At 38.7% G+C, this 15378-nt stretch overlaps 1 protein-coding gene across 7 annotated transcripts in view; it reads left to right on the forward strand.

The window, feature by feature from the left end:
* The window catches only part of LOC124167265 (phospholipid transfer protein C2CD2L), a 92534-nt gene that overhangs the window by 35305 nt on the left and 41851 nt on the right, over window positions 1–15378 (forward strand). For all 7 annotated transcript variants that reach the window (XM_046545153.1, XM_046545156.1, XM_046545151.1 and 4 more), the window contains exons 2-5: window positions 11239–11334; window positions 12576–12755; window positions 12974–13204; window positions 14376–14445. In XM_046545153.1, coding sequence (XP_046401109.1) covers window positions 11239–11334; window positions 12576–12755; window positions 12974–13204; window positions 14376–14445 — 577 coding nt within the window. The remainder of the gene's footprint in view (window positions 1–11238; window positions 11335–12575; window positions 12756–12973; window positions 13205–14375; window positions 14446–15378) is intronic.

Here is a 15378-nt window from a genome sequence, read left to right on the forward strand (position 1 = left end):
TAAGTTTTTGGTAGAACATATTTATTTATGCCGGATTCAAGGATTATAATCATAATTTTATGCTATGGAATTAAATAATAATTGAAATACTGTTTTGCATATTAATTTTCTCTGTTTGAGGAAATATTGAGAGCGATTGCATTACGTGCAGGAGCAAAATTATAAGTAAATCTAATTGTATTTGTATTCCTACTGATTGTTTTTTCGAAGTGTAATTTGTAATTTAGCTCGATTGCATGTTATCAATTACTTTCCCAGTCACTGGCTTTAATGTATGAATGTTACAAAATGTGATTCTCCAGCCCGCCGCCAGATGTGCTGTCATTCTCTAAGCATTTCAATGAATAAAAATCTTTTCGGGGAGTTTTGAGTCCCTTTCATCCTCTCACCCGTTCGCTACCACTTGGGTGCGGATGGGAATAGATTTTATGGAATAGTGGAGGGCAGCGATTGAAGGTAGAAGGCTAAAGATCAGCAGGTTGAAGACTGAGTACATGTACTTTGGAGGAAAATTCAATATCGGAGATATGGAATTATTAATAGAGAGGTTGACCGAGTTGGGGAATTTTAATATCTTGGCTCCTACCTGATTTCTATTTGCTCATTTTTTCTATTAAATGTATTTGAAGCGCGGGTTTTTCATGAAATTTTTTTTGTTTTAATGGTGTATTTTGATTTCTTTGCTGGAATTACTCAAATGATCTGGCCATTTGGTTTAGATATTGTGTGAGTGGTTTAATTTTGAGGTTTTCGTGTATGCACGTGTTGCGGACCAACCAGGGGGCGCCAGTGATTGTCCTTTGTCTTGTTCTGGATTTCTATTACTCTGTGTGTGTATTCGATATTGAGCCCGCAGCGGAATAGCCGTACGTGAGCATTTGTCGGATCATAGCTTTGTGTGTATTTTTATGAATGGGTGACCCCACCGGAAGCTATTTGCATTTCTCCCACCAGTCCTGCGGCTCTAGAACAGACGTTATTCGGTTGCAAGCCTGGGAACCCTCCTCAAGAAGACGGCTCGCTGCGTTATATCGGATCCTTGTTTAGTGTCCGCTTTATGCTGGAGACTTCGTAAAAATTTTTAGTATAATATCACATAGGCCCTTATACACACCCTCTTTAAACTCGCGCATGGAAGAATTTCACTTCACCTGCAAGGAAAGATACTTCAAATGTCTCTATTGTTCGCGTTCAATCTACTTAGTCTGATATGAAATGCAGTTTTGAGAGGTATATGATTTTGCTCAAACGTCTAGTAGGCCTAACAGAGCGAGATATTATAGATCGAAAGAAATAGTAAAACGCCTAGATTTATGCAGCCTGACAGACAGCAGCCCCGCTGTATAGCCCCTTTCGCAGCCTTATTCGAGTGCTGCAGCGGAGTAGATGGGTCCCCGTAAATGTGAATGGAGAGTCCGCCGACTGTTGCATGTCCATTTACCAGGTGTGTTAAGGAGAGAAAACTGTGGAGTTAATTTAGCAAGCTTCATTAAGTCAATTCCAACGTAAAAGCTAAGACGTGGTCGAAGGGCTCCATAATAGCAATGCTTAGTGGCTGTCGACTTCCACAGTTTATCTAACACAGAACGACCGGTTTCGACTGGCAAGTCATCTGCTAGTACATTCAACATATGAACTTGAAGATGGATTGACAGCCGAAACCGTAAGTTACAAAGTATCTTCATTGCTATTAAGACTCATTAAAGTGTGCAATTATAATAATAATTACAGCATTAAAAATTTTTACGTTGAAAAAAATTGGATTTTTCTTTTCATTTTTCTTTTCAGTTTGTCTTTTCTTGCATATTGCTCGTGACTTTCATGATGATAACCGAAATGGAAGACAATTTTTCTTTTTTGAAGTAAGCATTTTTTTATTAACATTTTATTTTTCATATGAAATTATTTTTGTGCTAAATATTGAGAAAATCTCATTGCCTGTCTATTTCTGTCATTATAACGTAAGTGTCTCATTATTTGGTAACTAGACCTTCCAGGGGCGCAGCTAGGAATTAAGGCTTGGGGGGGGGGGGTTTGGTGCAACTAATACCGGGGTGTTTGGGGGTATGGAATACCCACCAGGATAAGCGGTAGGTGCGAGATTAATAAATTGCGGAATTTTAAGATGAACGGTTCAAAATGGTGAGTTTTACGACTTTCTGAGGGATATTTTATTAATACTTACACTATTCTATTAGTAATATCAATCCAATAAAGTAAAATGGATTAAACTTAAAAATTTCTCTGAGCTCTGGGGGGGGGGAGGGGTTTATCCCCTAAAACCCTCCCTCGCTACGCCACTGAGCCCTTCAACGAGTGGCAGTAACGTTACTTTTTCTCGTTCCGTGATGACTCCTACCAATTATTTCACTGGAATCATATATAAATGAAAGGAATATTTTCTACATGGAAAGAAGTTAAATTTAATTTATTTTCCTGATTAAATACAATCAAATACTTATTGGCGTGCGTTGCAATAGCTCGATAACTATGAAATCTCGACAAAAAATTCGTAAATTTGCATTCCCCCACTCATGAAACGCGAACACTTTCCATCGCCAAAATCAGGAATTACACACCCTTTGAGACTTATGCCTCGCGTTAGGGTTGCCGACCCACTCATTTTCTTGTAAATTTTAAATTGGCCTGTGCTGATTTTTTTTACTTTCAATTAACTGGTGGAATATGAAAAGGAAATATACAAAATGGGCTTATAAAATACGCGCAAAGAATGCAGTGTCCAAGAAATGAAAATATGCCTCCAAAGAAGGAAAAAAATGCATCACTTCACATTATCCCTGCATCACTCTCCTATTATTGGTGATAGTAATTATTTTTACTTGAAAGAACAAAAACTCGACCTAGCCAGTTTTAACGACGAATTTCTGATAGATATGAATTTCATTTCACTACTTGCTGCGGTCAGATCTAGAGATAGTGAGAAAAATATTTTAGGTCCCAATTAGTTAAAGAATTACCCATGTATTTCCATTTTTAGGCCTACGAATCAGTAAATTACAGCTAGATCTAAATTAATTCAAGACGCTCCAACCTTCGCTTTACATACTGTCCCTTCTCGTTCCGACTGACTCAACGACAAGCAATTGATATTTGCATTTACTGAGGTCGTATGCACATATCGGCGCCCCATTTCCAAAGCCTTTAAAAGAGTTAGTGAAGTGACTGTGAGCGGAAAAGGTCATGGAGGGAATGGTGGGGGAAGGGTCATGGTGAAGCGGTGTGAGGGGCCGATTGCGTCACCGATCTCTATATATGTGTGAGATGACGTCACCGCCTTTAGAAAGGAAAAGTCGGGGAGTGGGTCGAGTGGGTGAAGGAGGACGACCGACGCGCAGCCTCGCGGCCGCTGCCTCAACTACAGGAGTTGAAAGAGCCCCGCCCCCATTTTCGACGCGCCTTCCACGATCGTCTTTTATTTTTTATTATTATTTTTTTTCCTCTGCAGAAATCTCCACTCCTCCGTATTGGAGGAAACTTGTGGAGAACTGTTGCGCCAATGCAGGGCATTGCTCCTCTACTTGTTTGCTCCTTCATGGAGTCTACGAACTGGAGTGTCCTGTTCGTTCTCAACCCGTAACTATTTTAGATCATTTTTTTCCTGTTGCCTCAGCCAATTTAAAGAGTCATGGTTTGGTTTTGGCTGTATACCTTCTTCTTTTTATCAGTGGCGTAACTACGACTTGGCTTTGGGAGGAGATTTATAAGATTGAATAGCACATCAAACTCTATGATAGTGCAATATTTTTTATATATACTGTTTAGTAAAAAAATAAAACCGTTTTAATTGAAGTGATTATTCAATTAACCAAATGATTTGAATAAATTAGCTAGGTGAACTTAAAACAAACAAAAAATATTCGTTGTATTTAATACAAGTAGAATCGCTGTTATCCGAATATATTTTTATTTTTAGATGTAAGTATGAACATTGAAGGTTTAGTTCATTTATAAACAATACATTCTCCGACGTTTATATGGTTTTAGTCTATGATTGTATTACATCTATTTTACCTCCTATCTTTTCATATAGTAAGCCTTGAAAATGCAAAATATATACGTATCCGAAACATCGAAAAATGTTGTTTATAAATGACCTAAACCTCAAGAGTTCATATTTAAATGTAAACAAGATGTCCAGAAAAAAATAAATACTTTTATTTACGTGGATTTTGGGGGTTCTAACCTCCTCATCTCCCCACGTAGTTACGCCACTGTCCATTATGAATGGTGCAGTGTCAGTGGGAGTAAGTGTAATCAAATTCAACCGTCCCCTAAATATGCCAGAAGTGAACTAATAAATCCAAAAGAACCATTTAATGGAGAGATATATAGAAAATAATGTGAATATAATTTATGGACAAAAAACTTTTTTATAGAAGGGACGATACGGTAACTGACGTCATGTTTAGTTGGTCGAACGCCATATTCTAGGATAGGTGCACAAATTTCCTACAGTACCCTCTCTGACTACGTGCCCTTATTTCAGTGGGATAATAAGATAAAAATTAGTTTTAACTCGATTACTCTTGCGTAGTTTTACAAGTCCCTTTTCATCCTATTCTTGCTGTCGGGTCATTCCGTACAAAGTGATGCATGGTGATTTACTGAAGTCTACATGGAAAGGCTCAAGGTTCGTCCATTTTTCAAAATAATCATTTTTTTGAGGATTCATAGCTCTACGTTTACAGTTTAGTGGTATATAGCGTTATTTTTCGACAGCTCTGAGCTAGTTTTATTTTAGCTTTAATTACCATGGAAACGATAAGGAAGCCATTTTTCAGTATCGGTGGCATAGTATTTGGAGGAGTCGACCAACGGCTGAGGCCATTTGCACCATGATGGAAGGGTAAGGAAGGAAAGGCTGGAGAGAAACCCAGCGTCGGCATTAGCCTGCTCTTAACGAAAGACGTCAAGGGGACCACGGCTTAACGTCCCATCCGACGTACGGAGTGTTGCGCTTGAAATGTCCCCCACGTAGCATTCAAGCAGGGTTCTTTGAAAACTCTCTGCCACCGCCGGGATTTGAACCCAAGTCCACGGGGTGGGAGGCCAACACTCTTCAGTATCGGTGCATTACTGTATTTCCATAAGTTGGAAGTAACTTTCTTTATCTGAGATAAAATTAGTTTCAGATTAAATGGGGTGTTAAAGCATGCATTAATGTATTCCGTGTTGCCTACGCTCCGTGGAATCCCCCCTCATAAAATTTTATCTGTGTTCGCTTCCAAGTGTATGTGTTTGTTTTCTTTCTTATTTGATCTGCGGGGTGTGGTCATGTGTACAAACTACTCTAGTGTTGACGATATATTTTCTTTTTTCCGTCGATTTCTTGAGAAATGGTTTAGTTTCGCGTCTATATTTGGTCATAGGTAAGTAATTCTCTCTTGGATTACCTACTCAAGTTTCTTCTCGGGTTAATTATTCAGGACCACTTCTTTCAGGGTGCTTATAAGATCTGATAGTTTGTTATTTCCCCTTTTTTTATTGAAAGGTCCTCCAGAATTATCCTTCTGTTTATCTCATCCGTAATTGTTACGAATTCATTGCTTCATGTAAGGGGCCTTGGCGATCGTATTTAATTTTCTTTCATAAGGCTATGTTATAGTCTTCATGAAACTGATGTTCTACAGGGCATTGAACCTAAAAGTGTTATCTTATGACGCCTGCAAACTGTAGCCTTGTGTATTTCTGAGACAGTATTTCAGGTAATCCGTCCTGTTGCTTCCACTGCTTTCGACATGTTTGGTTTGCTTGTGAATCTCCACCTCGACAAGGAATTCGCTTATTATTTACTAGTTTTCGTCAAGGCTTTACCCTCGTGGAAACGTTTGTGATTTTCATAGCCGTCAACGCGTTATGTGGCATTGTTTTCAATCAGTAGACGCGATTGTGTGCCTGTTTTGGCTAATGCTATGTAATCCTTCGTTTCCATCCGTGAACCACTTCCGGCTCGATAAATCCGCTTCCTGCCTTATCGCGCTACTTCTTTTTTGATAGCATTCCTGATTTATCTACTCTATGGTGATTTACCCCTCAGACGCGCTCAATATAGCAATATTATAAAGGATATTGTGATTTAGCAAAGGATATAATGAGTAGGGTTGAGCAGACGAACATTTTTAAAAGCGGGAATTTCATAAGAAAAAAGATTGTAATTTTTAGAGAACGCGTGACACATCATAAATCCCCTTTCATTTACTAATATCTGTAAAATACAAACAATCGATATATTAAAAGTATTCTACCGATTAAGGTAGGTTTGCATGAAGTATTCTGGCAGTCTCCCCTTCCTTGATGGACTTCCGTCTTCAAATCACATCAAAGGCCTCCTCCCTCTCAATCAATCTACAAATCCTGTTCTCTTTCTTCCCCTCCCTCGTTTACCCAACATTCTACCCTCCAACACTATTTTCAACATTCCTTCCCCGTTCAGTATTCGGTCCATCCTAACCTTATGTCTCATCCATATCTCATCTAGAAGCTACCCCTCTTCACCCACCGTAATCAGCACTTCGTCGTTCCTCCTCCTCTCCATCCACTTCACCTTCTCTATTCTTCTCCACACCCACATTTCGAACGCCTCCGGTCTTTCTTTCCAGTCCGTACTTAGTGACCACATTTCCACACTGTAAAGCGCTGCACTCCAGATCTGACTCTTCTCCAGCCTCTTCTGGAAACTGTTAATTAACGATCCTCATATGAGCTCTTCATGAATGCATCCTAAGCTTAAGCTTAAGGTCGACCTCAGTGGCGACGAGGATAAGTCCTCGCCTACCATACCGAAGGTCGCGAGTCCCGCCTGGATAGGTTGGGAGTTCGAGTCCCACCTGGATAGGTGGCCCTTTCCAGGACATGGGTGTATGGATCGTCTGTTGTTGATTGTTAAAACTCCCGATGTAAAGGCCTAACTGTGCTCTTTTCGGGGGAAATTGAAATAAATAAATAAGCAATTCTCTTACTGGCGTCCTTGCTGTTGTATCGGTTTTCCTTTAAAGTGCAGCCCAAATAGTTGAATTGATGTGCCTGCTTAACCTTTTGCCCCATCTAATATTATCCTAAGGCTCATATTCCCATCTCGCGATTCTTCACAAAACCGCATAACTTTGATCGTTTTACGATTAATCCTTATGCCATACTCCTCGCATCGCCTGTACTACAGCATGCAATTATCTCGCTGACAGGCTCATCTACTCCTGATCATAGCGAACCTTAGCGATTGAAAAAAGCAATGGCGATAGAGGATAGCCTTGCCTCACTCCTCGACCAATGCGTGTCCACACAGATGCTCCATCAGCTACCCTCACTTGCGTAGTCTGAGCCATATACAAATTACGAATGAGTAGCTTCTCCCTCCAATATAAGCCTATTTTCTTGAGAATATCCATTAACTTTACCCTATCCTCTCTATCAAATGGTTTTTCAAAATCTACGAAGCTGTCATATACGTACGTCCTGGTTATATTTTAGGCTCCTCTTCACTAGGACCTAATAACCGCTATTTCCTTATACATCGTTTTCCATCGCTCTTTGTCCACGTTCTTCCTTCTTTCCGTCATTTCTTTTGTCATTTCCTCTGTTATCCACGGTTCCTTTATCCTTCTTATGTCAACGTAACCAATTCACTTCTCGGCCGCTTTGGCTATTCGATGTTTAATACTATTCCATCCTTCGTCTACTGTCTGTATATCACCAATCTCCCGAATATTATTATCCGCTAGGTCCAGGTATTTTCTCCTCTTAGTCTCCTTCAGAGCCTATACGTTCCATTTCCTCGCCATTCTAATTTTCATGAGTATTTTGAATTTTACGTTGCATTTCATAAGCAATAGGTTGTGATCTGAATCCGCATCCTTCGCAGGGAAGCTGCATGATTTTTACTCACTGTATTCCTAAACCTCTGCATTACCATAATGTAGTCTATCTGATATCTCCCCGTATCCCTGGACTCTTCCATGTGTACCTCTGCCCTTTATGATGATTGAACCATGTTTTTGTGATGAGTACCTTGTTTCTCCGGGAAAATTCTTCTGCTTTCTCTTTCCTGTCATTTCGCATTACTAGAACAAATTATCCTGTTTTGTTTCCATCCATCCCTTCGCCGACGGAGGAGTTACATTATTAGTTTTCTTTAAACACTATTAATTTTTATTACCTGGGATGACCCTATAATTATTTCCTCGAGCTCTCAATACTCCGCATCTACCTCTTCCTCCTTACAATTGATAGTGGCCAGGTTTGAGGTTGACTCTTTCTCCATTCTCTAAGACTCATCGTTGACTGTCCTCCCGCCCACTTCATTTAACCCTATACCCATCACTCCAGCAGTTCCCACTATCTTTGTGATCTATTCTTCCTTTCTCCAGTTTTCTTTTGATATTTTCTGGCTTGCCCACCCTCATTATTGTCTGCACATTTCCATATCCCTACAATCATTGCTGCTTTCGTCTTCTCCACCTTCTTGGTCTTTTCTTCTTTATTGGATGCTGCTGATTATAAGTCTCTGCAAGGGCTTCGTATGTCGACGACCCCGAGGACCTTGCGTACCTCGCTGCCGTGCACGACACCCGCCCTTTGCGGACGGGTTTCGATGAGTTTCCGAGGCTCATTTGATTGTACCCCATGTTTTCAGGGAAGAGATAGCTGGTAGGGTTTCCCACTTCCATTCCAACGGTACTTTTTACGTGACACCATCACGTGGACTATTTCTTCTGGATCCTATCATTCGACCTATGTGGCATGGGGGATGGAGGGATTAGGATGAAGCTCTGGTTACGTGCCTGTCGGGGGAAGTTAGGACACCATCCGTTTACAAAAAAGAAATGAAGGTGAAAATTGGAGTGATTTATATTCTGAGTCCCATCTTGCATTCATTGAAGTCCATATTTTTTAGAGAAAAATAAATTCGTATCCATTCTCCTCCGGAATAATATATCTCTTATTTTATCGATTCTGTCGGACCTAGAAACATAATGAGGTAGTACTAAGGTGATGTTCTCATGTCGATTTGAAAGATATCTATTATTAATAGCTCAAGCAATATGAGCCTACAACGTAGTCTCCGAGTCTCTAGCGGCTCTGGGACTTATTCGTGTGAAAACTGTGTAACTCTTCCTGTTTGCCTGCATCAGTTATTAACGAATCGCGCAGCTATCCTTCATACTTTCTCGAGATCACGGATTAAATCTTTCCGCGCCGGATCCCATATACTCGTCGCGTATTCAAGGTGCGGCCAGACGAGTATCATAAGAAGCTCTTCTCTTTCAAATATCTCCTCAAGGCTATGTAAATATATGCTGAAAACTTCGTCTCTATTCATCGACTAAATACAAGCAGGGTGCACTATGAAGGAGCACACACTTGATGTGACTGCCCTCGGCCATGGCTAGGCCTATAATTTCTGTCCTCTCGTTGTTTCTTCTCTTGCAAGGAGTGTATTTCAAAGATTCGGCTAGTTCAGCACAGATAATAGATGTAGACACTTTGTTAATGAATACACGCACCGTTAAGGAATTAAAGCGAGCGAGAAAGCAATTATTCGTTTGTGAAATATTTCGTTCTGTGATTTGGTCTTAGTTGGATGATTAACCGAAGAAACTCGGTTTTTATCGGTAGTATCCTTGTATGTATTTTATTGTATTGCATGATCAGACGCTAACTTAACTCTTAAAATTTATTTAAAGATAAAAAAGGTAAATTTACCTTATTCGGCTGCCAAAAATCACCCGGAAATGCCATGGATTGTTGGCGCAAGATGAGGTGCGAGCTTTACCTAATCCACGACTTTCGCGATTTGCGGCAGCATTTTCTCTTATGTATCAATTTTCATGTTTCTTGGAAATACTTAATATGTACTACTTTAGGACTCAACTCTTGAGAGCAGGAATCGTAGTATAGTCGGTTTATTGGTGCCGCCATTGACTTCTCTACAGTTACCGATTGGTTACTTTCGTTGCCAAGGTAACGCTTATACGTCACGTGATTACCATTTTCGCGCGTCAATTTGATTATCGCAAGCAATCTACTGTGCGACGAATGAGGAATGATACGAGTTAACATTCATATATGCGGTGACTTTTATTTTAAGTGAAAACTTGTCAACACCAAGTTTTATCGCCTACGGATGATAACGATAGAAATCACAGACAACTGTGATTTATTTGCTATCATTTAATTCATTTGTATCAGGTCAGTATGAAGCGTGTTTGACATCAATTGGTGCCGTGTCAAGTGTATGCAACATTCCATCATGGATGAAACAGTCACAAAGTTAACAACTTCATGATTGGTAAAAAAAATGTTAGTGTACCCTCCTCGAAATTATAAATTACTCATAGTAAGTTTATAACATTTAATAATGGTCAAAATTATGATACAGTGATACAGTTATAGTATATAGGCGCCAAATTATTCGCTTCGGTGTCAGCTTATATACTGGGAAAAATGAGAAAGTTAATCAAAGCATAGCAAATTTTGATGGTCACGCATCTTATTAGGTCCTCTTCATATCATCAGAAAGTTGATGCCCTTGCAGAAAATCTCTGAAAATTATTTTGATAATTAATCGCAACCTCTGTGGAATAACTTTCAAATTCAAATAATCCGTTGTTGATTTTCTGAGTATAACCAACCTTCGGATTTTTTCTGGTTACTAAAAATTCATTTCTTGTGGTATGACTATTTTGTCTTTGTTCACACTAGAAGTTGTTCTAGAATCTTGCAAATATATGGTCATCAGTAAGTGATAAATAGACTCTTACAAGTTTTTTGTGTTACATTATTAATTAAAGTATTATTATCAGTATAAGTTTTCAGCCATTGCCGAATTAAGTTGAAAAAATATGTTGGATTAGAAAGCATGCGCTATCGAAGTAGTGCTAAAGCCATGGGAAAAAATTCCCCTTTATCAGGAATCAAATTATGGTTTTTGGTGTGTTGATAAAGGTAATGCTAAAACAACTATAACCAAGAGCTAAGGTAAAATTTTGTGAAGAATTAAGGATATCATGGCGGTTGGCCCAGATTAGGCTAATGTTCATGTTTCCATTCTCTGTCTACAGAATTTTTCCTACCTTTTTTCCTCTACTACCTCTCTTCCTCTTTTCCTCCTGAATTTTGCCGCCCTTCATATGGAAAGTTTAAAGTTAATAATGTAGAACTTATGGTTTTCAAAGGTCGCCATTTGTGCTAATTGAATGTTTCTTTTCTCCCTTGTTGTAGCATGGCGTTGGTGTGGAATTTGTCCGAGTGCTGCCCGAAACGCACCCGCCATCCCTCACCAATGTCTTCTCCGACTGCGCCCCCAATGACGACGTGGTGAGTCACACCTAATGTTCTGCTAGAATGCCCTGTTTCAGCCAAGATGGTTAGAAAGCAAAAAAAGATACTGCTATTTGTTCTATTAAAAGTATAATACTGAACATTAACCATTATTATGAAATTAAGTTGGAGCTCCATATATTTATTTAACATGGTTAATTACCGCTTAATTATCTGGCTGCAAAATGTCGTTAAAAATTGAAAAATAGTTGTTAAAAATTGAAAATGGACTACTTTGTGGTTAATTTGGATGCATCGGGGCATTATACTTTGCTCCAATTAAGTGGCTGCGCCATTTACCCGATGCATTCTATGAATACCTGCATGCAAGTTTACAACAAACTTGCCATTCCTCCTTGCAGCAAAGTTGTTGCCTCCTTACAGCAAAGTTGTTGCATCAACAGTTCAGCAACTGCACTGTAAGCTTTTTGAATATGAGCAAATCAAGATTGTACAGGCAAAGTAATACTTAAAACTGCAGGAACTAAGAAAAATTGTTGCAGCAAGCATGTTAATACCATCATCTTTGCTACAATACCATTACAGACTTACAAAGTCTCTGTTCTTGTTTGTTGCAGGAACCCAAATCTTAAGCTTAAATCAAGCTGCGTGTATTTATGTAAAGGGACAAAATATGAAGATGCATTTTCGTGATGCTTTTCAAAAATTAAAATAAGTGGAAGATCCTGCCACATTTTGTTATTATTCTAACTTTTGATGAGTGAAAAATGGTGAAATATCTCCAAAATATGTTCTAAAATTCAATGTATGAGCCTAAGATGTGCTTTATGTATGATTTTGAAATTTCTCTAGTTCTTATATCTTGCCAAAAAATTCATTTTAATGAATACATGGATGAAAATCGTAGACTAATCGAATGATAGTAATTTTTTTCTCATCCTTGTTGTAACTTTGAGAATATAAAAAAAAACGGTAAATATTTTTTTCTCAAATTCTGTGGTTAGATTATAAATGATACATATTTCTGTCATTTCCCTCATGTAAGGTAATATTCACAATGCTGACTGCATGAAAATTCATGTAATTTTTTAAGGGTCTAATATTATATGGTTCAAATTTCAAATCTCGTGAGAGACCCTCAATAAATGAAAAATCTCTCCTCTTGCCTCTCTCTTGCCCTCCATGCCATGATGACCTGCCATTGTTCATTCTGTTGATCGCTGCCCTTTTCATTCTGTTGTGGATGTGGATGATGCCATGGTGATGCCACTGTCCAGACGATAACGTGCGACTGCGAGGGCACTCCAGCCCTGCAGCTTAAAGCATTCCGACAGAAGGGAGACAAGGTGGACGTGTCCCACTATAGGGTCAACGTGAATCGACTCAGGGCTAGGCTCAACATATTTGCAATTTCCGAGAAGTTGACCTCTGACCTCAAGTTCGATGGCTGGCCTGAGGTGAGTGCTTAACATTTATATTTGGCATATATCTTATATTGGAAAGGGATTTCAATGCTTGAGTGATGTAGAAAACAATTTCAGAACATTTTTCTGATTATGTGCCAACAATCATGCCAAAAGACAATCCTATTGGCAATATGGTGCCTTTCACTTCTTGGCATTATCCAGTGAAATTATTTGTATTGAATGTTACAAATTCACTTCTGTCCACGCAGGTGAAGGTGTCTCTTGCTCCGGTAGGTGTGATAAAGGCCGCTGCCGGCGGTGGCTCTGCTGCTGCCCTCGAAGAGGAGGCGCAGCTGCGAGAGGTCATCGGGGAGATCGTGGTGGGTGCCATCCGTGCCACCAGCTTCTCGTGGAACATGGGCGTCTATGGGAATTGCCCTCGACTGCTGAGGAATGTCCAACCAGTCGGCCACCGACTGCCCCTCCACTACGACAGCATGGTAGGAGAAAGCATTTTGATCAATCCATCCCATCCATTCAATCAAACCCATACGAGACAGCTTCAGTAATTAACTTCATTTTCTTAGCTGCCAGCTAAATATAAATTGAACTGTATTTCTCCATAAGTATTAAATAATGGGCAAACTTTTTCGTGCATGCAAATGTGGAAGAAATACAAATTTTCAGTCATAGTGAGTCTCCTTCAGTGAAATACTAACATAGATAAAAACAGGAGGTAAAGAAGGAAATAAAGATATAGTAGATTCACTCTAGCTTTATGAAATTAATCCATTCTGGAAGGCTGGTCATGAAACGATTTCCATTGTATGTTAAACCGCCATTATTTCCAGATGAGGCGTCAGTTTAAAGACCATCTGTGCATGTAAATATTGCAATTTTAAAAATACAATAATGTCAACATGTATGATACATAATTAATTGCATATTATAGGATTGGGGAAACTCGAAAAAAAAATTTTGAGAAGTGTGTGCAAAATCAGCTGAGATTGTAAGCCAAGCCCATCAAAAGTTTAGCCCGTAAATAAATAAATGTACCAAAATCATGAATTGCGGGGATCTACTGTGATAAAAATTTTGGTCAGAACTAATATTTCTTGGTGTAGTGAAGGATGCGAGTTGTTGGCACCATTTCTAACTTCTCATGTAAAATTTAAAATATTTTAGTTACCTGATAAACAAGGAACACAATAACCTTGTAATACATATTAGACAGCTAAAATTTGAGGGAAAAAATAAAAATATTTTTTATTCCAAGATACGTACTTCAAAATATACATTAGAAGATTTTTTTTGTTAATTAATTCTTGAATGAATGAAAAAACTGAAATTATTTATATTCAATTGCCATACATTTGACCACAATATTACTATAGAGGATTCTCCTTTTATCCTCGAGATGTGTTGTCTCTCATCATGCATTTAAATGGGTTTTCAAAAGTCAAATCTTCAAAATCTCAAAGTTTAACAAACTTTGATGAGATGGACCGGTGCCTCCTCTATGTTGTCCCCTCTCTTTCAACCATCTGTACAACTTATTGGGTGCTCTTTGATGAAAAAAAAGAAGTCATTGATCTGCTAGTAAGGTAATGAATAAAAAAATAGTGAGTATTTCTTTAATTCTTCATTATTGCCCCCCTTTTTTTGTTGTAGATGAGCTCAACTGCTGACAGGAGATTGCTTGTCAAAGTCATGAAGGCAACTGGAATTGGAGGTGACAGAGGTATTGCTACAAAACAACCTGTTTATTCTTTGGACTAGTTTATCCCATCTTACACTGCATATTCTGTACAAATTATATCAGTCTTATAAATTTTGAATTGATTTTCTATTGAAAAAAATTTCAGCTAATTTACCCACTAATCCTATCCTTGTTCTTAACTTGGACTGAAATTCAACTGATTTTGAACAATCAAAATTCATTTTATACTTATTCTTGTGTGTTTAACTACTCATTTTCTACAAAATCAATTCATCTGGGGCTTATTCTGATTGAAATTGTTCCTTGGAAACATTAACATTGATGGGCTTGTTCTCTATTTTTTATTTTTTGTCCACTGTAACAGAGTTTGAAAAAAAAGGGACCTGTAGTTAAATGGTTTTTCATCGATAACCTTCTTCTCGAGCTTTTCAGGATGAAGAATTAGCGGCCTTAATTCTTTTGCAGATAAGGTGATAACGTGATGAGCTCATGCTGAGTGGATCACAGCCTTTCAGCTTCCCTAGCTTAGATTATCAGCCTCACCTATTTCATTGTTATTTTCACTATTGCCAGTGATTTTTTTCCTCAGTTAAAAGTTTGCTCCTGATCTCTTCTTTTTGCTCTTTGACTGGAACCCTTTGAGCAGTAGCGTTTATCCTGGTGGGATTCTATCCCCTGAACTCTCATGAGGGGTGGGAGTGGCTGGGGGGTACACACTTACTGCAAGACCGTGAAGGCCAAGAGGGGTGTGTTTTCTAGTGAAACCTGGACAGCCTTAACTGTTTCAACATTAACCCATTTATGCCGAAGGTTTGAAAATGAGAATTTTACCCTGATTTTTACATATTGTAGATGAATAAAATGAATGAATGTACGCATAACAGTAGTGGATTTGCCTAGTGCTCCAAAAATGGAGCAATGCTAAATATGTAAAAGCTTATAACAGAAAAATAC

The sequence above is a fragment of the Ischnura elegans genome, chromosome 10, assembly GCF_921293095.1.
Source record: "Ischnura elegans chromosome 10, ioIscEleg1.1, whole genome shotgun sequence".
NCBI lineage: Eukaryota > Metazoa > Arthropoda > Insecta > Odonata > Coenagrionidae > Ischnura > Ischnura elegans.